The sequence below is a fragment of the Chrysemys picta genome, chromosome 2 (assembly GCF_011386835.1).
Source record: "Chrysemys picta bellii isolate R12L10 chromosome 2, ASM1138683v2, whole genome shotgun sequence".
NCBI classification, from domain to species: domain Eukaryota; kingdom Metazoa; phylum Chordata; order Testudines; family Emydidae; genus Chrysemys; species Chrysemys picta.
The window spans coordinates 164,619,707-164,642,059 of NC_088792.1; the positions used below are offsets into that span (position 1 = coordinate 164,619,707).

General features: G+C 43.1%; 1 protein-coding gene across 1 annotated transcript in view; it reads right to left on the reverse strand.

Moving 5' to 3' along the window:
* Nucleotides 1-22,353, reverse strand: part of KAT6A (lysine acetyltransferase 6A) — an 83,695-nt gene that overhangs the window by 39,997 nt on the left and 21,345 nt on the right. Inside the window, 7 exon segments of the mRNA XM_065584788.1 lie at nucleotides 2,552-2,594; nucleotides 2,597-2,851; nucleotides 2,854-2,872; nucleotides 4,918-5,053; nucleotides 5,894-5,975; nucleotides 6,174-6,289; nucleotides 8,693-8,801. Of these exon segments, the coding sequence (XP_065440860.1) occupies nucleotides 2,552-2,594; nucleotides 2,597-2,851; nucleotides 2,854-2,872; nucleotides 4,918-5,053; nucleotides 5,894-5,975; nucleotides 6,174-6,289; nucleotides 8,693-8,801 (760 nt within the window).

The following is a 22,353-nucleotide window of genomic DNA, read 5'->3' on the forward strand; positions in this document are numbered from 1 at the left end:
CACGGGAGACTTTACAGTGGCGCAGCTGCAGCGGTACAGCTGTGCTGCTGTAAGGTTTCTAGTGTAGACATAGCCTTAGTCTCTTTGCCACGTTTCTGATGGGTATGTTTTTGTTTGAGACCATACCAGAATAGATAGTTCTGGATTGATGGCCCTGAAAGAGATAATGCAAACATACTGGACCTGGTTAAATAGCTGGTCTCTTAAGCTTTCATGTTATTATAGTGACGTGCACACAATGAGAATTTAGAAACAAAGGAAATTACATATGGCTTACTGCCTATTTCTGGTAAGCAGGGATCCAGTCAGCCAAACATGGGCTTTCTCTGCGCCTCCCAAAACAGACTGAGCTATACACCCCTCAATATTTCACTACATGAAAAATCTGAGTGAAAGCTGTAAGGCTTGCATTTTGCAGAAAGCACCTTTTCCCATCTTTTCACCAGCACCAGAGAAGGCATTTGAACTCCAAAGAGCCACAACATTCTCGGTTCAATATTCAAGTAACCATCTCTGCAGCCACATCAGCAATTTAAATCTGCTTGCTGGGGATTATTTGAGAGTGGTGGAGATTACTGCACTCATCCCATCCCACAACCATCAAGTGCCCATTTTACACTTCCAAAGACAACCAGTCTGATGTTCATAATTAAGGATACAATTTGGTCACAGAGGTCACAAATTCCATGACTTTAACAGATTTCCATAACTTTTTCAGCTCTGGCTGTCAGCCCCGTGCATAGTGAGGCTCTGGCTTCGTCTTCAGCCCTGCTGGGACCATACCCTGATTTTGTCCTTTTCCCCCCTGCCCCCCATGATTGTTCTGTGAATTTTGCTTAATTTTACTGTGACAAAACTGTATCCATATTAATAATTATTGCTAAAGAGAGATTTCCTGCATGGCATTGCTGAATATTATCTACTGGTTGTACAAGGGAAGTAAAGTAATCAATGACTAAGTGATTAATCATCTTATTGGTTTTCTGGTGCTTTGGAAAAGGGGATATTACTTGACATATAATTATAGGAAATTACACAAGACTGAAAAGAGCATAAAAAACTGTCACTTGATTTGCAATCCAGACTGCATTCTTTAGCTGAAAAAAGTGCTTGAAACTTGGAGACCGAGTGAGGGGAGTTAATGTTCTCCAGAGTGCCATCTAGTGGCATATAATGGTGTTCAGGACTGCTCAAAGCAGGATCTCCTCACATTCCAGAACAGTACAGACCTTCTACAGGTGGCCTATGCCACACAAAAGAAACTCACAAGGGTTCTTTCTATCATACAGGTTTGTTTTTAGTTGCTCTGTTTCATACTTCCACCTCCCTATTTATAAGAAAACTTCTATTAAGTTAGTCCCTGCCTCTGAATCACTCATTCTTCCCAAACAATATTTGACATTACTTTACAGATTTCTCAGGCCACCCTTAGCCCCTTCCTTTTGGACTGGAACTGTATCTATCTATTTAAGTACTTCTTTGCTTTATATATATATAGGAAGCCAAGGTCTCCAGCTCACTTCCATTCTCCAGCCTACTATTCAATCATGACATCTATGCAGTGTTGTTGTAGCTGTGTTGGCCCCAGGATATTAGAGACAGAAGATAGGGGATGTAATATATTTTATTGGACCAAACCCCTGTTGGTGAGGGAGGCAAGCTTTCAAGCTTATACAGAGCTCTTCTTCAGGGTTTGGGAAATGTACTCGGTCTCACAGCTAAATACAAGGTGGAACAGATTGTTTAGCATAAGCAAATATCGGGGGTAGCCGCGTTAGTCTTCTGGCTATCCACAAAAACAACAAGGAGTCCGGTGGCACCTTAAAGACTAACAGATTATCTGTTAGTCTTTAAGGTGCCACCGGACTCCCTTGGTTGTTTATTTTTAGCATAAGCAGTTAAACACTCCAAGGGACCATTCAAGGTGAAGTGACCCATTAATACCTCTCCAATCATAGGAGGGAAAGGAAAACAAAAACAAAAAGCAAACAAAAAAACTGGGGGAACCTGCGTAAACACCTTCAAAAGACACACCTGGGAGCTTAAATTCATAACATTGCTAGATACTAAAAAATAATGGACTGAACAGAGACACTGGATTTATGGTTTACTACAACAATCTATAACCCACTTAACCCCCCCTCCCCACTTCCTCCCCTGTCCCCTCTATGACTGGAAAGGTGTTAACTGGCCACTTTGCCTTGAACAGTCCCTTTAAATATGTCTTAACTACATATGCTAAATAATCTGTTCCCATCTTGTATTTAGCTGTGACACAGAGTACATTTCCCAAACCTGAAGAAGAGCTCTGTGTAAGCTCAAAAGCTTGTCCTCTCTCACCAACAGAAAACTGGTCCAATAAAAGATATTACCTCACCTACCTTGTCACTCTATTATGATGTCTAATTGATTTTTGCACTTGAATCTGTTACTCTCTAGATCAAAATTCCACCATCTACCAGCTCTTATCTGTTCAATATCTTCTACCTCCGTGAACCCTTTCCTGGCTTAAAAGAGGCTGCCTTCACTGGCAAGGGGACAGATCCTTTACCTGTGGGCCAGTCTGAAGTGCTAGATCTTCTGGTGCCCCTTTTTTCCTGATCCTATATTGCTGAGAATAGTCCACCATTTCCCCGCGAGCTTTCCGCCCATCAGGGGAGGGGGTGAAGAATTTGGTAAGGCCATCAATGAGCCCTTTGGTTTTCTTGTTAAATTTCAAGGTGGTGCTGCCGTCTCTGCAGAAGTCCAGGGCCTCTATCCGTTCCAGGTATCCTCCTTCTGCTGATGACGCTGACTGGCTGGATAGAGTGATCTTGCGCTTCCGGCCCCGACCAGGGCCAGTTCGAAACTTTTACTGAAGGGGCCTTTCGATCTAAAGAACCAGTAGGCGAAAAAAGGGCCAGTCAGTAGATGTGGCAGAGAGAGAGAGATTTAGGTAAGGTAATAAACTGGTTTAACATCTATGTACCATACCAATCATCATGGTATATAGACATCAACTGCACAATTCAATAAGTGGTAATCACAGCCCTGTTTACTGCATGACGGTCTAGGCCTAAGTTGCACAGCAAAATTCCTAGACTATTCCTGGTTACTGGAAATTCTCTAGCTGATTCATTTAAATATAAAAATGTAGGTTTTTACTGAATGAAAAATGAAATTGAATTATACAATCTGTACCAGCAGCCACAGTATTAGTATTGTTCATGTATCAGAGGGGTAGCCGTGTTAGTTTGAATCTGTAAAAAGCAACAGAGGGTCCTGTGGCACCTTTAAGACTAACAGAAGTATTGGGGAGCATAAACTTTCGTGGGTAAGAACCTCACTTCTTCAGATGCAAGTATTGTTCATGTTAAAGTCAGTTTATTTATGCTGTCCCTCACATCTTCATTTTTTGATATGCCAAAGATTTTATATTGCCAGCACAACTGCATTGTAGAAAGCATCAGGAAGAAGCTGAAGGCTTTGACAGCTGAGCAAACAATTAAGGACTGTGGGATATGCACATTAGCTGGCTGTTTCTGCTAAAACAATCACCAGTGAAAAAATTAAGAGTGTTGAGATTTAAACTGTCATCTTTTAGGTTTTAGACTTAAAAACCCATTGAAATGGATAAGGCAGTTCATGCTTCTCAGAGCTATTGCTTCAGAATGTCTGTTGACTCAGGCAGACATCAATGAAACAACTGGTATTTTCTTCACAGGTTTACTTTGCAACCTAATGTTATGTCTACACAGCAAAGAAAAACTCAGGCTCACGGGACTCTGGCTGCAGGGCTATTTCATTTACACACACACACACACCCCCACCATCCTGTCCCCCTCCTCCAAGGGTCCTAGAACCTGGGTTCCAGCCCAAGCCTGGAAGCCTACACAAGCTATGAAACATCCCCGCAGCCCAAGCCAGAGGTGGCTGGCATGGGTCAACCACAGGTTTTTCTTTGCTGTGTGGACATACCCATAGAGGCTAAAGACATGTTTTTTTAAATGCAAGCTTGATATCTGAATTTTGCAGCTAAGTTTGCAGTCATGAAATTGTGAAATACACATGACCTGCCTTTCTGGTACTCTATTAGGTTTTAGAGTGGTCTCATCTAAGCCCATTATGTTGTAGGACTTCCCACTACAATGAAGGAACAAAAGAGAATGCTCCCTCCACTGACCTAAGCATCAGTGCCCTTTTAAGACCCTCACAAAATATCACCTCGATGGGATGCTCATATTCATCCGCTTCTGTTTCAGATTTCTCATTAATTGTGGCAATGTATGTAACCTACAACTTTTCTAACTCCCAGCAATATTTCCTCCCAGAGGACTATAGAGTGCAGCTACCTACGTTGACAGGAGCAGTGCCATGCTGCAATAGAATCCTGCTGTAAATCAGCAAAGCTAGTCTGAAGTAACAATCTAAATACTTTAAATCTAAACATCTAGTTACGGCAAAGGGAGAAAGCAGAACTGAACAAATGCCCCAACACTCCTTGACTGTACACAGTAGTCTGAGAAATTAAATTCTGTGTAAAACAGTTAATATTAGTACTGTGGAAAAATTATGTACTAAGGGTATGCCTACACTTAAAATGTTACCGTGGCACAACTGCTTCAGTGTAGACACTACCTACACGGATGGGAGGGATTCTCCTGTCAATGTAGGTAATTCACCTCCCTGAGAGGTTGTAGCTAGTTTGACAGAAGAATTCTTCCATCAATTTAGCGCAGGGGTTAGGTTGGAATAACTACATCTCTTAGGAGTATGGATTTTTCACACCCCTGAGACATAGCTATACCAATATAAGTTCCTAGTGTAGACCAGGGCTAAGAGATATTCACCCTAGGTAGGACACTAAGCCCCCCACAGAAGGCCCATTTATTCCCCCTCCCCTGCACTCACTTTCCTTTTCTCCTTAAAGCAACTTACGTTGTGTTTTGGTTCTTTAACCTGTTTTTGGGACGTCCTATTGGGTTGGCATAGCGTCGTTTTATCTGTGCTGCCTTCTTGTGTAGAAGTTTTCTTCCTTTCTTCCGTGGCCGGCATATCTGACATATCCACATACCTGTAAGACACAAAGCTTCATCACGGATGGAAGGAAAAAATTGAGGCAAGAAAGAGTACAGGTCCCTTCCAGCTGGAGGGAAGAACAATCTGACAGATCCCCATTACTATAAGATTGTAAGAAAACTTTCTGTCCTAGCAACCTAAACTCAAATCCTGTCTTGGTGGAAGCACTCACTCCAGAAAGGCTCTATAGGTAAGTTTTTAAGCATGCTTCCTGCAAGTACAGAGGAGCCCAGGCATCAGATTATTAGAAAAATAGTACAGAAGGACATCCATTTAATGAGTTCCTACTGTACTTAAGGATAGTGCCTCCAAACTAGGTGGAGACATCACCACACCACGTGGGAAGACTTCGACAGACTTCCCTTATACATGGCTTTTGAGTTACGAGAAGAACAGAATAAATTGAGCTTATGCTCCAGGAGCTACTAACTACACAAACAGAAATATCTGCTGCCACTTCAAGGACCGCATATCAGTTTCTTTCTTCTACACAAAGCTACTCACTCACCCAAAGAAGTTGATAATGATAATCTGCTACCATAACCTCCATCCCCTCAGACCTCTGAAAACTTTTAAACCAGGAATTTAACATTTTGATTCTTTCTATTGAAAGCAGGAGAGGAAGAGAATAAAGGATTCTCATCTGCAGGTTACATGAAGTACAGATTCTCCTTGTGCTATGGCTTTTAATACCTGAAAAGTGGTGCAATGAGTGAGATAAAGATGGGTAAGGAGGAGAGGGGAATTCTCTTATTTTCTGATATGCCAATACTTTCAATTCACCTCTCCCCCAACATCTCTTTTAATTCCCCTATTTGTTACACAGAATCCTCACCTTTCGGCATCCTGGTGAGAGGTGGGTCACAGCACTCCATGTGAAAACCTCGGTCACATGAGTCACAAAATAGCATATTATCCTGTGGAAGAGACAGATCTGGTTAGCTTCACACCAAAGGACTGCATCAGGTCCAGCTCTCAGTTACCACTGATCCCAGACAGGCTATGTCAAGTTCCCAACCATAAATGTATACAGTACTGGTTAGTTCGGAGTCTCACTAGGTAACCAAAGATAAGTCAAGCAGAAGCTGTAAATGTTTGGTTCCAGAAGTACTCACTGCATTTTTGCCCTGATCTCGACAGGAACTGCAAGTTTTGCACTCAATGCACTGCCATCGTAAGGCCTTCACTCGAACTGTTAGCTCTGGAGAGAACTTCAAACAGGACGGATGACCTATGAAAAAAGGATAGATAACCCCAAGGAAGCAATTCTGCTGCTGTCACTGCTCTGGGACATACATAAGGAGGTCTAATTAGTCATATCTTTCACATACAGTTTCAGATACTCAGAAGCTCCTTCTATTTCAACACAGATCTCACCAGGACTTGGTACTCCAGCTCATACTTACTTACAGCTCAAAATCAGATACATTGCATGAAATTTGGCAGCCCCATTCCTAGTTGAATACATTTGGACTTAACTGAAGAAATTTTTGTGCATTGATTTACTCTATCTTTTTTTAAAGCTAAATTGTCCTTTGTATATCATTTTGAACACATGAGCAGATGACTCTCTTGTGAGGTTTCTGTCTAAAGTGAACTTCTAACTTGATATTTTTTGTAGTCGTTTGTAACTAATTTTAGATCAGAGCCAGACTGCAGGCACGTTATAACTACATAACAAAAAGGCTGTCCCTACCGCCAACAATTTACAATCTAAGTATAGGACAAGGTACAACAGACAGATACAAAGAGAGAGGGAGCACAAGGAAAAAATGAGATAGTAATGGTTGCTAAGTTAAGCAGTGGTCACAGTACATCAGCTACCTAGCCACTGTCAAGTTTTTTGCAGGCATCATGGCAGAACAGTTTTAAGGAGGGATTGGCAAGGGGACAATGAGGTGGCTTTGTAGATGTTTATTGGGAAGTTCTCCCAGGCATATGGTGCAGCATGAAAGAAAAAATGTCAAATAATCTGGGTTAACAAATGGACAATGAATGCTGGCATAGATTATAGGCGGTGAAGTGAGATAAGTAGTTTGCATTTGATGTCGTGTAGAGAAGAAATAGCAGCGAGTCTGAAAATTGATGTTTGCAGCAAGCGTTCTGAATGGATATATATGAGGCAAGATAGGATTAGTCAAACTCAGAGAGGAGGAGGTTGCTATAGACAAGATACGAGATGAGGAGAACTTGGATAAGAATTTTTACTGTGTGGATGGAGAGGAAAGGTTGGATCTTAGAGAAGTTATGCAAGAAAAAGTGGCAAGATTTAGAGTGGCCATGAGGTGAGGGCAAGGAGATGAGCAGCTAAAGAATCAAGTGAGTCATCAGCATAGAACAAAGACACAGAGGATGACTGTGGGATACTAAGATGAGAGACAGAGACAGATTTTGGAGAAGTCCTACAGCATGTTGTTATACAGGAGGTTGGACCAGATGATCACAATGGTCCCTTCTGATCCTGGAATCGATAAAGAGACCACTGTGATCATCTAGGCAGACTTCCTGTGTAACACTGGCCATAGAACTTCCCCAAAATAATTCCCAGAGCAGATCTTTTAAAAAATATCCAGGTCTTGATTTAAAAATTGCCAGTGATGGAGAATCCACCATGAGTCTTGGCAAATTGTTCCACTAGTTAATTACTCTCATCGTTAAAAATTTACACCTTCAGGAGGTCTTGGATAAGTGTGGTATAAATGCCTCAGTTAGCAAAGCACTTAAGTACCTACTTAAATGCCTAAGTGCTTTGTTAAACTGGGGTCAAAGAGATGACAAAATTGGCCATACAGAAGACAGCTTTCTAAAAATTTTACTAAGGGCTTACTGAACTAGTTATGTGGCAGTTAAATGCAACTGTCCCCCAAACTGAAGGAGCATAAAGATCAGCTAGCCAAACCCTATTGTTCCCCATCCAGACAGTTATGTGGAGACATCATACTAGATTAGAGAGGTTCTCAGGACAAAATTTTTGGTGGCCTCAGAATACGGCCACCAACTCTTGCTGGTGGCTGCTCTCACGCTTTTTCCTAAAATACTTAATTAGCTTTAGGAAAACCAAATAAATATGCACAAATTATAATGATCTGGATGTGTATATATTTACTGATAGCTAGTAAGTCTGTTGTGAAAAGTGATCTTAAACATACAGGTATCACTTTTCACAGCAGACTTACTCAGCCCTGGCAAGCCTGGAGACAAATTAATCCCTGGATGGGAGGGTCGGGGGAGATGGGGGTTGAGGGAGGTAGCAGGGGGCTGGAGCCTGAAGCCTCATGTCCAGAGACTGCCACCGCGCCACCCCAAGGCTGAAGCCCAAAGTCTGAGCCCCAACACTCCTGAGAAGGCGGGGAACTCATTGGCTGCCTGCTTCTACAGCATTGTGCCCCAGGTGACTCCAGAGGGGGGCAGGGCCCAATCCCTACTGGTAGCCCCAGCAATCAACACCAAGGTGGTGCATCCAGGATCAACAGGGAGGGGAAACGGGTGCGACTTTGCCCGCCCTCCCTCCCTCCCACCCTCCCACCCCCACCTCCCCATCACAGCCCAGGAGGCTGTGGCCGCAAGAAAGGCCCCTGGTGGCCACATTTGAGAGATACAGTTGTTTCCAGGAGCACTATAAGTGGTCACCTACCACTGTTGCCACAATCAGCACACGAGATGAGCTCCTCAGGTTTTTTCTCACGATTCTGTTCTTTTGTACCAAGGCAGAAACTGCAGATTGGGATTGGTTCAGCAACTGGCTGTGAGGGAAAAGCAGAGATCAAAGTGCTCAACCATTAATCAATCTATAACCCGTTGAACAAATTTTCAACTAATTATACAACTTACATAGCATGCAGAGGAAAAATTACATAGAATTATATTCAACTTAGTGCTAACCCCATGATACAACATACATTATATGGATGTGTCTGGGAATTGTAGCTTTAAGAGCAAATTAACATACACATAAAAACCATTAAAAAACTGTATCAAGAGAACACTAAGGTTGCAGGTTAAGCACTCAACCTTAATTTTGGCATTTCCCAACTTTAATTCTGTACTTTCAGTATGCCCCCCTTTGTACATCTGCATTATGATACAGTTTTTAATTACACAATGACACACTAAGTGCTCCAATATATTATACAATCTTAGATGTTCATCACATCTACTACTGGATGCAACTCTAAGCCAGAAAGAGATGCACAGATCTCATTTATATACAAGACGCTTCAATGTGGCTGGACCAATCCAACAGTGGTCTTATTGCAAGCAAAAGATTGATTTTATGTAGCAGTAATACAACCTGGAGGATTCAGTTGCTATGTCACTTCTCTCTACCAGTGCAGACTTCAGTGCACACCACACACCAGATAGAGACTGAGCTGTGTTTTCTACAGTGTCCACAAGATGGAAACACTCAAGACAAATGTTGTAGAAAATTACTACAGTGTGTATCTTGGGGCTAAATGCTAACTGCACAGCAGGACCTGGAAAGGCATGATTACTTGGGAAAAAACAACAACAACAAAAGTATGGATAAGATCAGAAGTTTTAACCCGCACCCTCAGATTAAGGAGATTTTAAGAATAACCTACTGATAAATCTCCAAGTGCTTATCCCACTGGTTCTGTATCTAATTATATCCCTGGGATGAATTAGCTAAGGGATTCCCTTCCATTTCCAGTTAGAATTCTGGATAAGAGATCAAACTACACAAGAATAGATGGACACAACACACAGACACTTTCTTCTCTTGTTTGAAGGAAGAAACTAGGCAGGATCTGACATGTTTCTTGTTGGAAGGGAAAACCAGGTAGGATGAGCCAGGTGTAAATATCTCCCTCCACAGTTAGGATGGTGATGTGCATGGATCCCTTGTCTTTGTTTAAAATTGGGAGAGGAGAGGATAATACTAAGCACCCACAAACCTTATCTTTTCATTCCTGGTTAGGCTTAGGAACCAGACAGTTAGTTGTTCAAGGTTAGTTCTGGGAACTATGTGATCTGCTGGTGCATTGATGTTATGTTATGTGAATTGAGATATTTTAGGAAATTGCCTTTACTCTCTTCGTTTTGTATTCTCTTGTCAGGTGTTTTTATCCCACTGCCTCTCCTTAGCTGCAGTGTCCTCTTTCTATGCAGCACTTATTCCGCTAAGTGCAAATTACCTTATTATTAAACAAACATGATCTCTGCCATAACATTACCACCTCTCTCTTACATACTTATTTTCATCAGATCTCATAGCACTTTACAGAGGAGGCAAAGTATCATTATCTGCATTTTACAAATGGGGATACATAGGCACAGAGAGGTGAAGTGACTTGCTCAAGGTCACCTAGCAGGCCAGTGGCAGAGCTGGAAACAGAACCCCCATCCCTCCAGTCCTAGTCTTGTACTCTATCCTCTGGGCCACTGCAGCTCCTACTCAATAAGAATCCCAACAAGAACAGCTGTCCTCCTCTTTCAAGCAATGGTACATGCAGTACAATCATTTTAGGGTTTAAACTCAAACTCAGAACCACCATTACTGACATTTTTAATTCATTATTTATAATCAGTGATAGATTAGATCAATCATTAACATTTTTTTAATCAGAAAATATTTCTCATTCATGAACTTCTTTTAAACCTAGTATGTTAATTTGTTTTGAATTCTGCCTGTCTAATTCTGCCAGCAACCTGCTCACTAAATAAGACCATCTCACATCTTGGATTTCATTGTGCCCCTTCTCTCATCTCCCCTCCAAAGCGAGATTTTGTTTCAGACTGAAGTCCTATAGTCCATTTGCATAATGAATCTGAACTATATCAAAATAATCTTTCAGACACAAGTTAGTATATGAAACAATAAATGCTGTTGCTAACAGAAAATTATTTAACATAACTGACCATTAGACAATAAATAATGATATCTTTATGCTAACATCTGAAATTGTATAGATCTCCAATTCAGTCAGAATTAAGGGCTAACAAGATGCTAAGGTTCCTTTGGTTAAGTTCTATTTGACAGAAGCAATGTAATCAGAAGAGAGCTCTACAATGACATCCAAGTTGTGATTTTATATTATGCTACCTTGTTTCAAAGGTGGCAAAACACCACCAACTCAGAAAGTAGAATTTAAGCAATTAAAGGTACTTACATATTTGCTTTGGACATAAAAGCTCTGTTCTGTTAGAACAGAATAACTCAATATAAACAATAAACTTCATTGTTTTAGGACTGAATTCTGTGTCAGATCCTAATCTCAGTCACTCACATATCTCAAGAAAAACTTTACAGGCTACTGTTTAGTGAAGCCTCATCAACTTTAAAGGACTGTAGGATGATAAAATTACTCCATACATTCAAATAAGCCTGAAGGATTTCTGATCTACTCTTCAAAGCCACATGAGTGTTCAAGTCTCACACTAGAGCTGTCATCTGGAAATATGAATTGCTAATGCAAATTACATAGAAAGAAGTCACCACTACATATACAATGTCAAAAGAATGCAGAGCTGTAATTAAACTACTAGCAGCCTGCTCTCCCGCTCGTATGTATATGTGCGTATATGTGCGTCACAGAGGCACCAGAAGACTGCAGGTACATACATCACACCAGTACCCAGCACACACAAAATAAAGAAACCGGAAATCACAACTGGAACACTGTGCACAATTCTGGTGATTACAGTAAAAATCTATGTACTTCCCCTGACATTCAAGAGTTACATCAGGGATGTATTTGGCCCAGACTCTAAAGTGGTGATCTAATGGACTAAACACCTGGCTGAGAGTCAGAAGACCTGTGTTGTATTCCCATCTTTGCTACCAACCCATAGTACGACCTCAAACAAGTCATTTAACCCGCTGGTAATATTAGGGTTACCATATTTTCAGCCTCCAAAAGGAGGACAGTCCACGGGCCCCCGGCCCCGCCCCCAGCCCCGCCCACGCCCTGCCCCAACTCCACCCCTTCCCCAAAGTCCCCGCCCCAACTCCGCCCCCTCCCCTGCTTCCCGCGAACATTTGATTCGCGGGAAGCCTGAAGCAGGTAAGGGTGGTGTGGGGGGGGGAGGCGCGGCCCAGTCTGGCCCCCCCGGCCTCTCCAGCTTGGGTCGGCTCGGGCCCTGGGGTGCCAGCCCCGGGCACCCCCGGCCCGCCCAGCACTGCTGGTCCCCGGGCCCCCGGCCCGCTCAGCACCCCCCGGCCCAGCCCCCGGGCCCCCGGCCAAGCAGCCCCGGCCCGCTCAGCCCCGCCGGCCCCAGGCCCCGCCGGCCCCCGGCGCTCGGCACCGCCGGCCCCAGGCCCCGCCGGCCCCCGGCACCGCCGGCCCCCGGCGCTCGGCACCGCCGGCCCCAGGCCCCGCCGGCCCCCGGCGCTCGGCACCGCCGGCCCCAGGCCCCGCCGGCCCCCGGCGCTCGGCACCGCCGGCCCCAGGCCCCGCCGGCCCCCGGCGCTCGGCACCGCCGGCCCCCGGCCCCCGGCGCTCGGCACCGCCGGCCCCCGGCCCCGCCGGCCCCCGGCGCTCGGCCCCGCCGGCCCCCGGCGCTCGGCACCGCCGGCCCCCGGCGCTCGGCACCGCCGGCCCCCGGCGCTCGGCACCGCCGGCCCCCGGCCCCGCCGGCCCCCGGCGCTCGGCACCGCCGGCCCCCGGCCCCGCCGGCCCCCCAGCGCTCGGCCCCGCCGGTGCTCGGCCCCGCTGACCCCCAGACCCCGCTCGGCACCGCTGGCCCCCGCCGCTCGGCCCCGCCGCTCAGCGCCCCTGGCCCTCGGCACCGCCGGCGCCCGGCCTGGCCCCCGGCCCAGCCCCTCCGGTCCCGATTTTCCTGGACATGTCCGGCTTTTTGGGATTTCCCCCCGGACGGGGAAAATCCGGACGTATAGTAACCCTAGGTAATATTAGTTAACCCATCTGTAAAATTGGGATGCCACCACTCACTTTTAGAAAGAACTCTGAGATCTATGAATTTAAAGAACTATACTCACAATATATTGTTAAAGCAATATCCAAAAAGTTTCACTAGTAATAATAATCTTATTTTCTCCTCAGTTCTAACTTGTCCTATTTCCATAAATTTACAATGGAATGATTCAATCACTTTGATCAGAGAGATAATTATATTATACAACTGGAATATTAGCTTTTAATTCATATGTATATACAATAGTTTGAGAGATAGGTATTTTTACAAATAATACAGCACCAAGAGTGCTAAGTGATTTACAGACAAAAAAAGAGAATTCCAGCCTGAAGAAATTACTCTCTAAAGAGACAACATAGACAAGGGAACAGAAGCAACAAACAGGTGATGGAGTGACACATCATGCCATAGCTCTGATATCAGATACACCAGCATGAACTCCTGCATATGTGCAATGCCTCACTCAAGTCAAATCAGGCTTAGCATATGCACAAAGGTCCTGGTACACAAAGCTAACTGCAGAACTGAGATCTATGTTAGTTCACTCTTTCCCATGTATTATAACACTATGCACAGAAGTGGACTAAAAATTTACTGCTATTGCTTCATTGTACTGATGACTGGTTGCAAAACCGTTTCAAATAAAGACCTCTGCTGCTTTCATACACAAAAAACTTCTTAACACTGTAACCTTGAATCAAATTTTCTGTACTTGATCTCTGCCTAAAACTGCACTTTTTTGCTGCTGCTGCTGAAGGTTTGAGCAATATCCCTTCAAACTTTCACCATGAAAAAAAAAATCCCATTTCAAAAAAATTCTCATCACATTTAAGATAGGTCTTCAGCCAAATAGCTAAATTTGAAACATGAAACTAAGGAGATAATCCGCAATGAAAACCAGCAATCTGGATTGATTTTGTTTTAATCAAGGTATGTCTATTTGAAAACTACAAACTCAGCCTATACAGCAGAAAACCACCTTAAACCTACATGTGGCACATTTAAACAGATCCACTGCATATGCACAACTAGTTAAGTGCACATACATTAGTTTCAAGAATTTTCAAGCACCTCTGGTGAAGCTCAAAGAGAATGTAAGCAGTGGTGAGCTGGAGCCAGTTCGCGGGAACCGGTTGTTAAATTTAGAAGCCCTTTTAGAACCGGTTGTCCCGCATGGGACACTGGTTCTAAAAGGGCCTCTAAATTTAACAACCGGTAAGTTGAAGTGACAGGAGCGTAGCTAGGAGGGGAGCAGGGGAAGCGGCTGCTCCCCCAGGCCGCCCAGAGGATTCAGGGGGCAAAGCAATTTTGGGGGCCCCTTCCATAAAAAAAAGTTGCAATACTATAGAATACTATATTCTCATGGGGGCCCCTGTGGGGCCCAGGGCAAATTGCCCCACTTGCCCCCCACCCGGGCGGCCCTGTGCTCCACCTGCTCCCCCCCAGCTATGCTCAGCCGCCCCTAGGAGCCAGCGGGACCTGCCGGATGCTTCCCAGGAGCCGCCCCAGGTAAGCACCGCCGGGACTCCCCACCTCGCCCCCCGGCAGGTCCCTCTGGCTCTTAGGGGTGGGGCGGGTGGGCACCCACTCCGGTGGCCCACGAGACCATCCTGCCCGGCCCCTGAGCTCCCGGCTGGGGAGTCTAGTCCCCAGCTGTTCCCCCTCCCCCGCAGCTTCAGCTCGCCCTGCTGAAGTTAAATTTAAGTTAAATACATCTATGATGCAACTCCACTGTAACCCATAATTTCAGTAGCTAGGGCTCTCACCTGAGAGGTAGGAAACCCCTGTTCAAATCCCTTCTCCTCATCATGCAGAGGAATTGAATCAGGGTACCCACATCCTGGATATGCTCCCTAACTACTGGGCTAAAGGTTATAGGGAGTCTTCTTTCTCCTTCCCCCTGCCATTTTTTGAATCTAGTTCTCCTTTGTTTTTGTCAAATTGCCCAAAATTGAAACAAAAAATTTTGAGTTGGGTCACCTTCCTCTGCAGCATGTGGGTGTGGCTCACTTGCGAAGATTATCTGGGTGGGTATATCTCACTTAATTTCCCTGCCATTGCAGGGCCTTGAGCACTTTGCATTGTAGTCCCTCCTATTCTCTGCCTATAGCACATAATAGTTAGATGAAAGGAAGAACAGTCCCCGCCTTTCTCACTTTACCTCATTCTAGAGCCTCCTGGTGGGAGGCCAGTGTACATCTGGTGTACATGTCATTGCTACAATACTTCTCCAAAGTGAACAGCTCCAGGGTCAGTCTCTGCTGCTGCTCAATTTTCTCAAGCTACACAAGTTTTGAAACTGACTTCATTCTTGTCAGTTTCCATACCAACTACTTAGAAACCTGTAGGTGACAGTGATACTGGCAAGATTAGGTCAGTTTACCCTCTACTGCAGCTTGGGAAAACTCAAAAATAGCACAGGAACTGAGGGCTAGTCTACACTGGCAACGCTAAAGCGCTACCACAGCAGCGCTTTAATGTGCCTTGTGTGGTCGCGGCGCAGTGCTGGGAGAGAGCTCTCCCAGAGCTCTAAAAAAACCCACCTCAACAAGGGGCATGGCTCCCAGCGCTGGGGCACTGTTTACACTGGCACCTTACAGCGCTGCAACTTGCTGCACTTAGAGGGGTTTTTTTTTCACACCTCTAAGCAAGGAAGTTGCAGCGCTTTTAATTGCCAGTGTAGACAAGCCCTGAGAAAATTTGTCTACAGACTTGGGAAGATAGCATTGCACTGGTTTACATTCTGTTTGTATTGGAAAGATTACCTCCTCTAGATATGGCTCCCACAACAGCTCATCAATGGTGGTCTTTCATACAGCCAAAGGGCAACATGAAGCACTCAAGCCTAATCTTTGATATGTTGCCTCTAAAGTACCAAACCAATTTCCTTCCATTTTTGTCCTCCCTTCCACCTTGTGATCCTGTTTGATGAGCACCCCACAGTGAAGGTTCAACCCGTGCCAGCAGGAATGGCAGAGGGAAACTGAGGAGAATCATCAGTTTTATAGGGTTGCTGCTAGCAACATTGGGGAAATGCTATGTGTGACAGCAGCACACAATCTCCTGTAGGTTTCTCCTGCTTGCTTTAAGTTATTTTCATTTCTAAAACATTGTTTAATCATGGTATCTGGTCTCTTCTCCCCCCCCCCACCCTCCCATACGTCTTGTTTGTATATGGGTTGCTCACCAACAGAAGCATAGCTCTCCTACCAGATCTCTTCAACAGGCTCCTGTCAGAAGGACCAGATTCTGTAGAGCAAGTGAGCCTGCTCTTCCACTGGAAAAAAACTGAACTAAAGCGACATCTTGCAATTTGCTCTTAACATGGTAAGACTGGCTCAGAGCTGGATATGCAGCCCATCTAGATCACAAAAGATCAGTGTGATACATTCAGTTGATTGTATTGATTAGTACCCTGTTTCCCCGAAAATAAGACAGTGTCTTATATTAATTTTTGCTCCCAAAGATGCGCTAGGTCTTATTTTCAGGGGATGTCTTATTTTTCAGAAATGAAAAATGCCTTATTATCGGTGGATGCCTTATTATCGGGGAGGTCTTATTATCGGGGGGATGCCTTATATTACAACGAGAGGCAAAACTGTAAGTAGGCCTTATTTTCGGAGGATGTCTTATTTTCGGGGAAACAGGGTATGCAGTGTTGTTGTAGCTGTGTTGGTCCCAGGAAATGAGAGAGAAAAGGTAGGTTAGGTAATATTGTTTATTGGTCCAATAAAATATATCACCAGACCCACCTTTCATTGTATCGGTTAGTAAGCATGCTGCATGAGCTTTAACATTTGGGAGACCTTTAAGACCAGCCCCTGGTATGATATGTCACAACAGTAAGGGACTAGATACGGTGGTGAAAAGTCCTTTAGGAAAGCTCTCAGGTAGACAATACATTCTGGAGGTGACAGAAGCTTATCATCATGGCTACCACCTCATTTGACTAAGGCTACATCTATGCTTAAAATGCTACAGTGGCACAGCTGCAGCTGCAGCACTTCAGTGTAGACACTCACTACAGCAATGGGAGTGACTGTCCTATCACTGTAGTTGATCCACTCCCTAAGCGATGGTAACTAGGTCCATGGAAGAGTTCTTCTATCGACCTAGCACCGTCTACAGCCGGGATTAGGTCAGTGTAGCTTCTTCACTCAGGGGTGTGGATTTATCACATCCCTGAGAGACACAGCTATGTAAGTTTTCAGTGTAGACCATCCCTAAGGAGTTCTCAATTTTGAGGGTGAGGGGAGCATTTTTGGCTGCCACTCTCAGGGATTCAAGGAGTGAAGAATCTGGGTACCATAAAGGTGTGCACCACTTGGACAGAAAGAGTAGAGTTTCTGGGATGCTGCACACAATATAAACACTGAAGATTATGCAAGAAAAGTCATCTTTGAATTGAATACCTGAAGTATGATGACCCTATTAACCTATCTACTAAATTAGCAATAAACAATCTTGACCCTGGAGTCCAATCTTGTTTGTGTATCAGGTAGAGGGGAGGCAGACAGTTTTCATTTAGCAGTGCAAAGACAGAAGGACAAAAAACTTTGTGGGCCAGGAATCGCATGATTCTAAACTATGTGGAAAAGGAGCTCATGGCAATTGCCATGGGTTTCATACTCTTAATATGTAGATATCTCCCAAACACAAAAATACTATTTCACTCTCTGATGAAGATAACAGATTCTGAACGCAGTCGTGGATCATGTAAGTTCTGCTACAAGCAAGTTTAATAGTCACTGGAGAATAAATGCCAATTTGCTAGAAACAATGACCCTTTTTGGCAGCAAAAGCTTGTAGCAAGGGAATCTTCAGCTTTCCATTATTTCTAAAGCAATCAGCTCTAACTAAAATAACAAGGGGAGTTGAATATACGATTGTGAAGTAGCCTAGATCACTGTCAAACACCAATCCCACAGGCCAGAGCCAACCTTTAATTTAAAAATTAAAAAATCATTTTTAATACCAAATTTATTTTAAAAATAATAAGGTATATTTCTAGCTCTTCTTGTTGCAGTTTGAACCTTCCAAAAATGAATGTGACCAATGTAAAACCAACACAGAGTTGTTCTCCAAAGCCCACAGAAAACCTGAAAAGAGAGCTGAGAGGTATGAACTTTTATTGTCTCATTGTTTCTCTCTGTTTCCTTCTCTGTTTGTTTCATTCGCCTTTTATTTTATCTTATATTCAAGTTCTCTGGCAGAAGGGACTATCTTGATGTTAAGTGTTTGTGGGGACCTAAGCTGGCACCCTGGACACTACTGTCATACAAATAATAAAATAATAAGCATTAATAAATGAACTTCCTCCATTCATCTCAACGGGGTGTTAAATCTTAAGGCTAATGATGACACTCAAAAAGCCAGACTTTCCAATAATTTAGGTGTGCATTTAAGCACTTAATTTACAATATTACCACAGCTGTGCCCCTAAAATAAGTAACTGCAAATCCCAGTAAAAAGTGTCTTAAAGATTTTTTGCATCATCTTCCCACTAAGTAATGCACAACGCAACAGTAATTTACCTAAAAGTTTAGTTTTCAGATAAGGGCCATATTGTAATGCAAAGCAGGAGATCGACCACAGGCCAAGGGTGGTATATATGCTTTATATTTGTAGCTCACAGAAAATAATTTTAAATGTAATTTGATGTATCTGAAGAACAAGTTTGACACCACTGGTCTACGCTGAACTGTCATCTCTCCTAAATGTGTGATATTGCATAATGGAGCCCACCCTTCTGCACATGCCATGACAGTGGCATTCTCTTAGAGGAACTTAACTGGCGGAGCTCACAACACTGTACATGTAGGGAGTCCAGACAGCCTGAGTTAAGGACAGAGGATCTGCCATGTGGAAAGGTATGTAACCTAAACATCCTCCCCTCTGCTGGCAGTAGCAGATGTAGCCGAAGGTCCTCTACATACATTCTATCTCTGAGTCATCTGGAGGCTAAATAGTTTTCTTTGAAAAAAGAAAAATTCCTGTGTTAAAATAAAAATCTCTATAGAAGCCATCAGTAGATATTTGGAATTGGGATTTCCCAAACTGTATTCTGCACTTCATTACTAGGCTGATGTAAGGAGATAAAAGTGAAAAATTAGTATGGTAGGAACATTGAAAAGTGTCCTCTTAATTCAGCCATGTGAATGGAATCACACCAAACCCACAGGAACAAGGATGCTAAAAGAACATTAACATACCCTGCAAATAGATTAACTGAAAATGACGGTCCCCTGCATAGGATACTTCCTCAACAACTGTAGCTGGTGGGAGGCATTTTTTTATTTAAGTCCGAACAAATATATGTAATCATGTAGCCAAAAACGGAGTTAGTCTGTAAGAGTAAAGCTAAACGGAAAGGAGTTCAATTAGGAACACAAGGAATTAAGATAGTGAATCAGACCCATAACCCATTTAGTCCAAAATCTTGTCATTGACAGCGGACAGTACCAGTTACTACAGAGGAAGGTGCAGGAGCTCTGAAGTGGGGTAGTTATGGGACAATCTGACACCAGGAAAATTTCCTCCTAATCCACAATAGCTAGAGGTTGGTGCATGCCCTGAAACAGGAGGGTTCATAACAGTTCCCTGCCCCCCCCTCCAATAATTTTGGATATTCATGTTACCTATGTGTGTGTGTGCACGCGCGTGCACGCACACTCCTTTTTTAATTCTGCTAAGATCTTCGTCTCAGTGATATTTTAATGGCCAGGAATTCCACAGGCTAATAGTGTTGTGTGAAGAAGAGTTTCCCTTTATCAGTCTTGGATTTGTAACCTTTCAATTTCATTGAATGTCTCTTTGTTTTTGTATTATGGGATTTGGTGAAGAGAAGATCCCAACTGGCATTCTCTACACCATTCATTATTTTGTATATTTTTATCATGTCCCCTCTTATTTGTCTCCTCTCCAAGGTAAACAGTTCCAACCTTTTCAATCTCCCTTAATATAAGAGTATTCCCATGATCCTAACCATTCTTGTTGTCAGACTCTGAACCCTCTCTAATTCTGTTATCTCCTTTTTTGAGATGCGATGACCGGAATAGGGATGTAAATATCATTTTAAAAGTTAACAGTTTAAACAATTAAAATTATATAGGGTAAATGGTTAACTGATTAAAAGGAGAGGGACTGGGGCCACTCCCGCTGACCGGGCTGGGGTCGGCCAGCGCGGGGCCACTGGAGTCAGCCAGGTGGCCTGGGGGTTAACTGGTAAGACTAATGCTTATCGGCTAACGTTTTACATCCTTAGACCAGAACTGAACAATTAATTTAGAACCCAGTAAGGTGTATGAAAAGTTCAAATAATTCCCTCCAATATGTATTATTTTGCATTTATCCATACTGACTTTCGTATGTCATTGTGCAACCATTTTACTTAGCTTAGTTAGATCTTTTTTGAAGTTCTTCAATCTTCTCCGGTCTTAACTAACCTCAATACTTGTGTCACCTGCACATTTTGCCACCTGACAGCTCATCTCCCTTTTCATATCATTAATAAATATATTTAACATCACGCCATTATTAACTTTCTGCCTGGTGAAAACTAAACATTTAGTCCTATTTTTTGGTTTTTGTCTCAGTCAAGTTTCTGATCCATACAGTACTTTGCCTCTCACCTGACCCCTTAGTTTCTTTAGGAATCCCTTGTAAAAGACTTTTTCCGAGGTCTTTTTAAAATCTAAATAAACATCAAATAGTTCCCGTCTATCCACCAATATCTTGACACATTGAAAGAATTCTAGTAGATTAGTGAGGCATGATTTTCCACTGCAGAATCTGTGCTGGTTAGACCCTATCATATCATGATTTAAGTACTTTATAATTCTATTTTTAATTGTAAATTCAACTGGTTTATCAGGTACAGCAGTAAGATTTACTTGTATAATCCCTGGGTCACCCCTACTGTCTTTTTTAAATATAGGTACAACAGCTGCTACTCTCCAATCCTTCAGTATTGTAGCTGATTTTAATGAGACTAGCTATTTTAGCTGGCAGCTTTACCACTTCATACCAAAGGGATGTGTGTATTTCCTGCTCCTTTATTTCTCTGTCCTCTCACCTCCCACAAAAACATGCTGACAGCCAGGAAGAGAGCCAAAGCATACAGAAAATGCAAAAAGCACACAGTATTTTTTTTTTAAAGTTGAAATTAAAGCCTTGTTTTAAATAAAAATCCCTCACATATTTTAATACAAGAAGTCAGCAGCAGTGCATTCTAGAACTCATCCCTGCAAGAGGTCTGCCAGAACCCAAAACAGGTAAGCAAAATAACAGAATAAAGAGTGATTCTCTTTAACGGTAAGTGCTCAAATCCCTAGAGTACACTCCCAGAAGACATGCACCGTTTTTCTGGAACAGAAAGTGAATTCCCTCCTACTTACTAATGGGAAAGATGGCAAGTAATTTCACTAGTCTCTGGTTCAGTTTATTAATACATAAAATGGGGATAACACTTACCATAAAAACGTGCAGCATTCTTCAGCAATTGTCCAGACTTACAGTGTTACGACATTTTAGATTACAGTAGTGTGTAAACTCGAAAGCTTGTCTCTCTCACCAACAGAAGTTGAGCCAATAAAAGGTATTACCTTACCCACCTTGTGTGTCTATCTTTTTGATTGTTAAATATGACACTTTTATGATATAAAGAACACAAGGTCCAGATTTTTAGAAAAGCTGAGCACCCAGTACTCCAACTAAAGGCAATGTGAGCTACAGGCACTGAAAATCAAACACCTCTGAAAATCAAGCCCACAGTTACTAGGATGATGGATGCCTCAGACATGCATGTAATTCATTGCGGGGTAATTCACAAAACTGGGTGACTGACAAAACTGGGTGACAAGGCAACAAAATGACAGCTGAAATTCAATGCTGATAAATGCAAAGTAATGCATATTGGTAAACAATCCCAATTACACGTACAAAATGATGGGGTCTAAATTAGCTGTTATCACTCAAAGATGTTGGTGTTATTGTGAAGAGGTCTCTGCAAAAATCTGCTCAATGTGCAGTGGCAGTCAAAAAAGCTAACAGTGTTTGGAACTATTAGGAAAGGGGTAGATAATAAGACAGTAAATATCATAATGCCATTATATAAATCCATGGTACGCCCACAGTTTGAATACTGTGCGCAGTTCCGGTCACCCCATCTCAAAAAACATACATTAGAAATGGAAAAGGTACAGAGAAGGGCAACAAAAATTATTAAGGGTATGGAACAGCTTCCGTGTAAGAAGAGATTAAAAAGTCAGACTGTTCAGCTTGGAAAACATACAACTAAGGTGAGATATGATAGAGGTCTATAAAATCATGAATGGCGTGAAAAAACTGAAAAAGGAAGTGTTATTTACTCCTTCACATAGCACAAGAACCAGAGGTTGC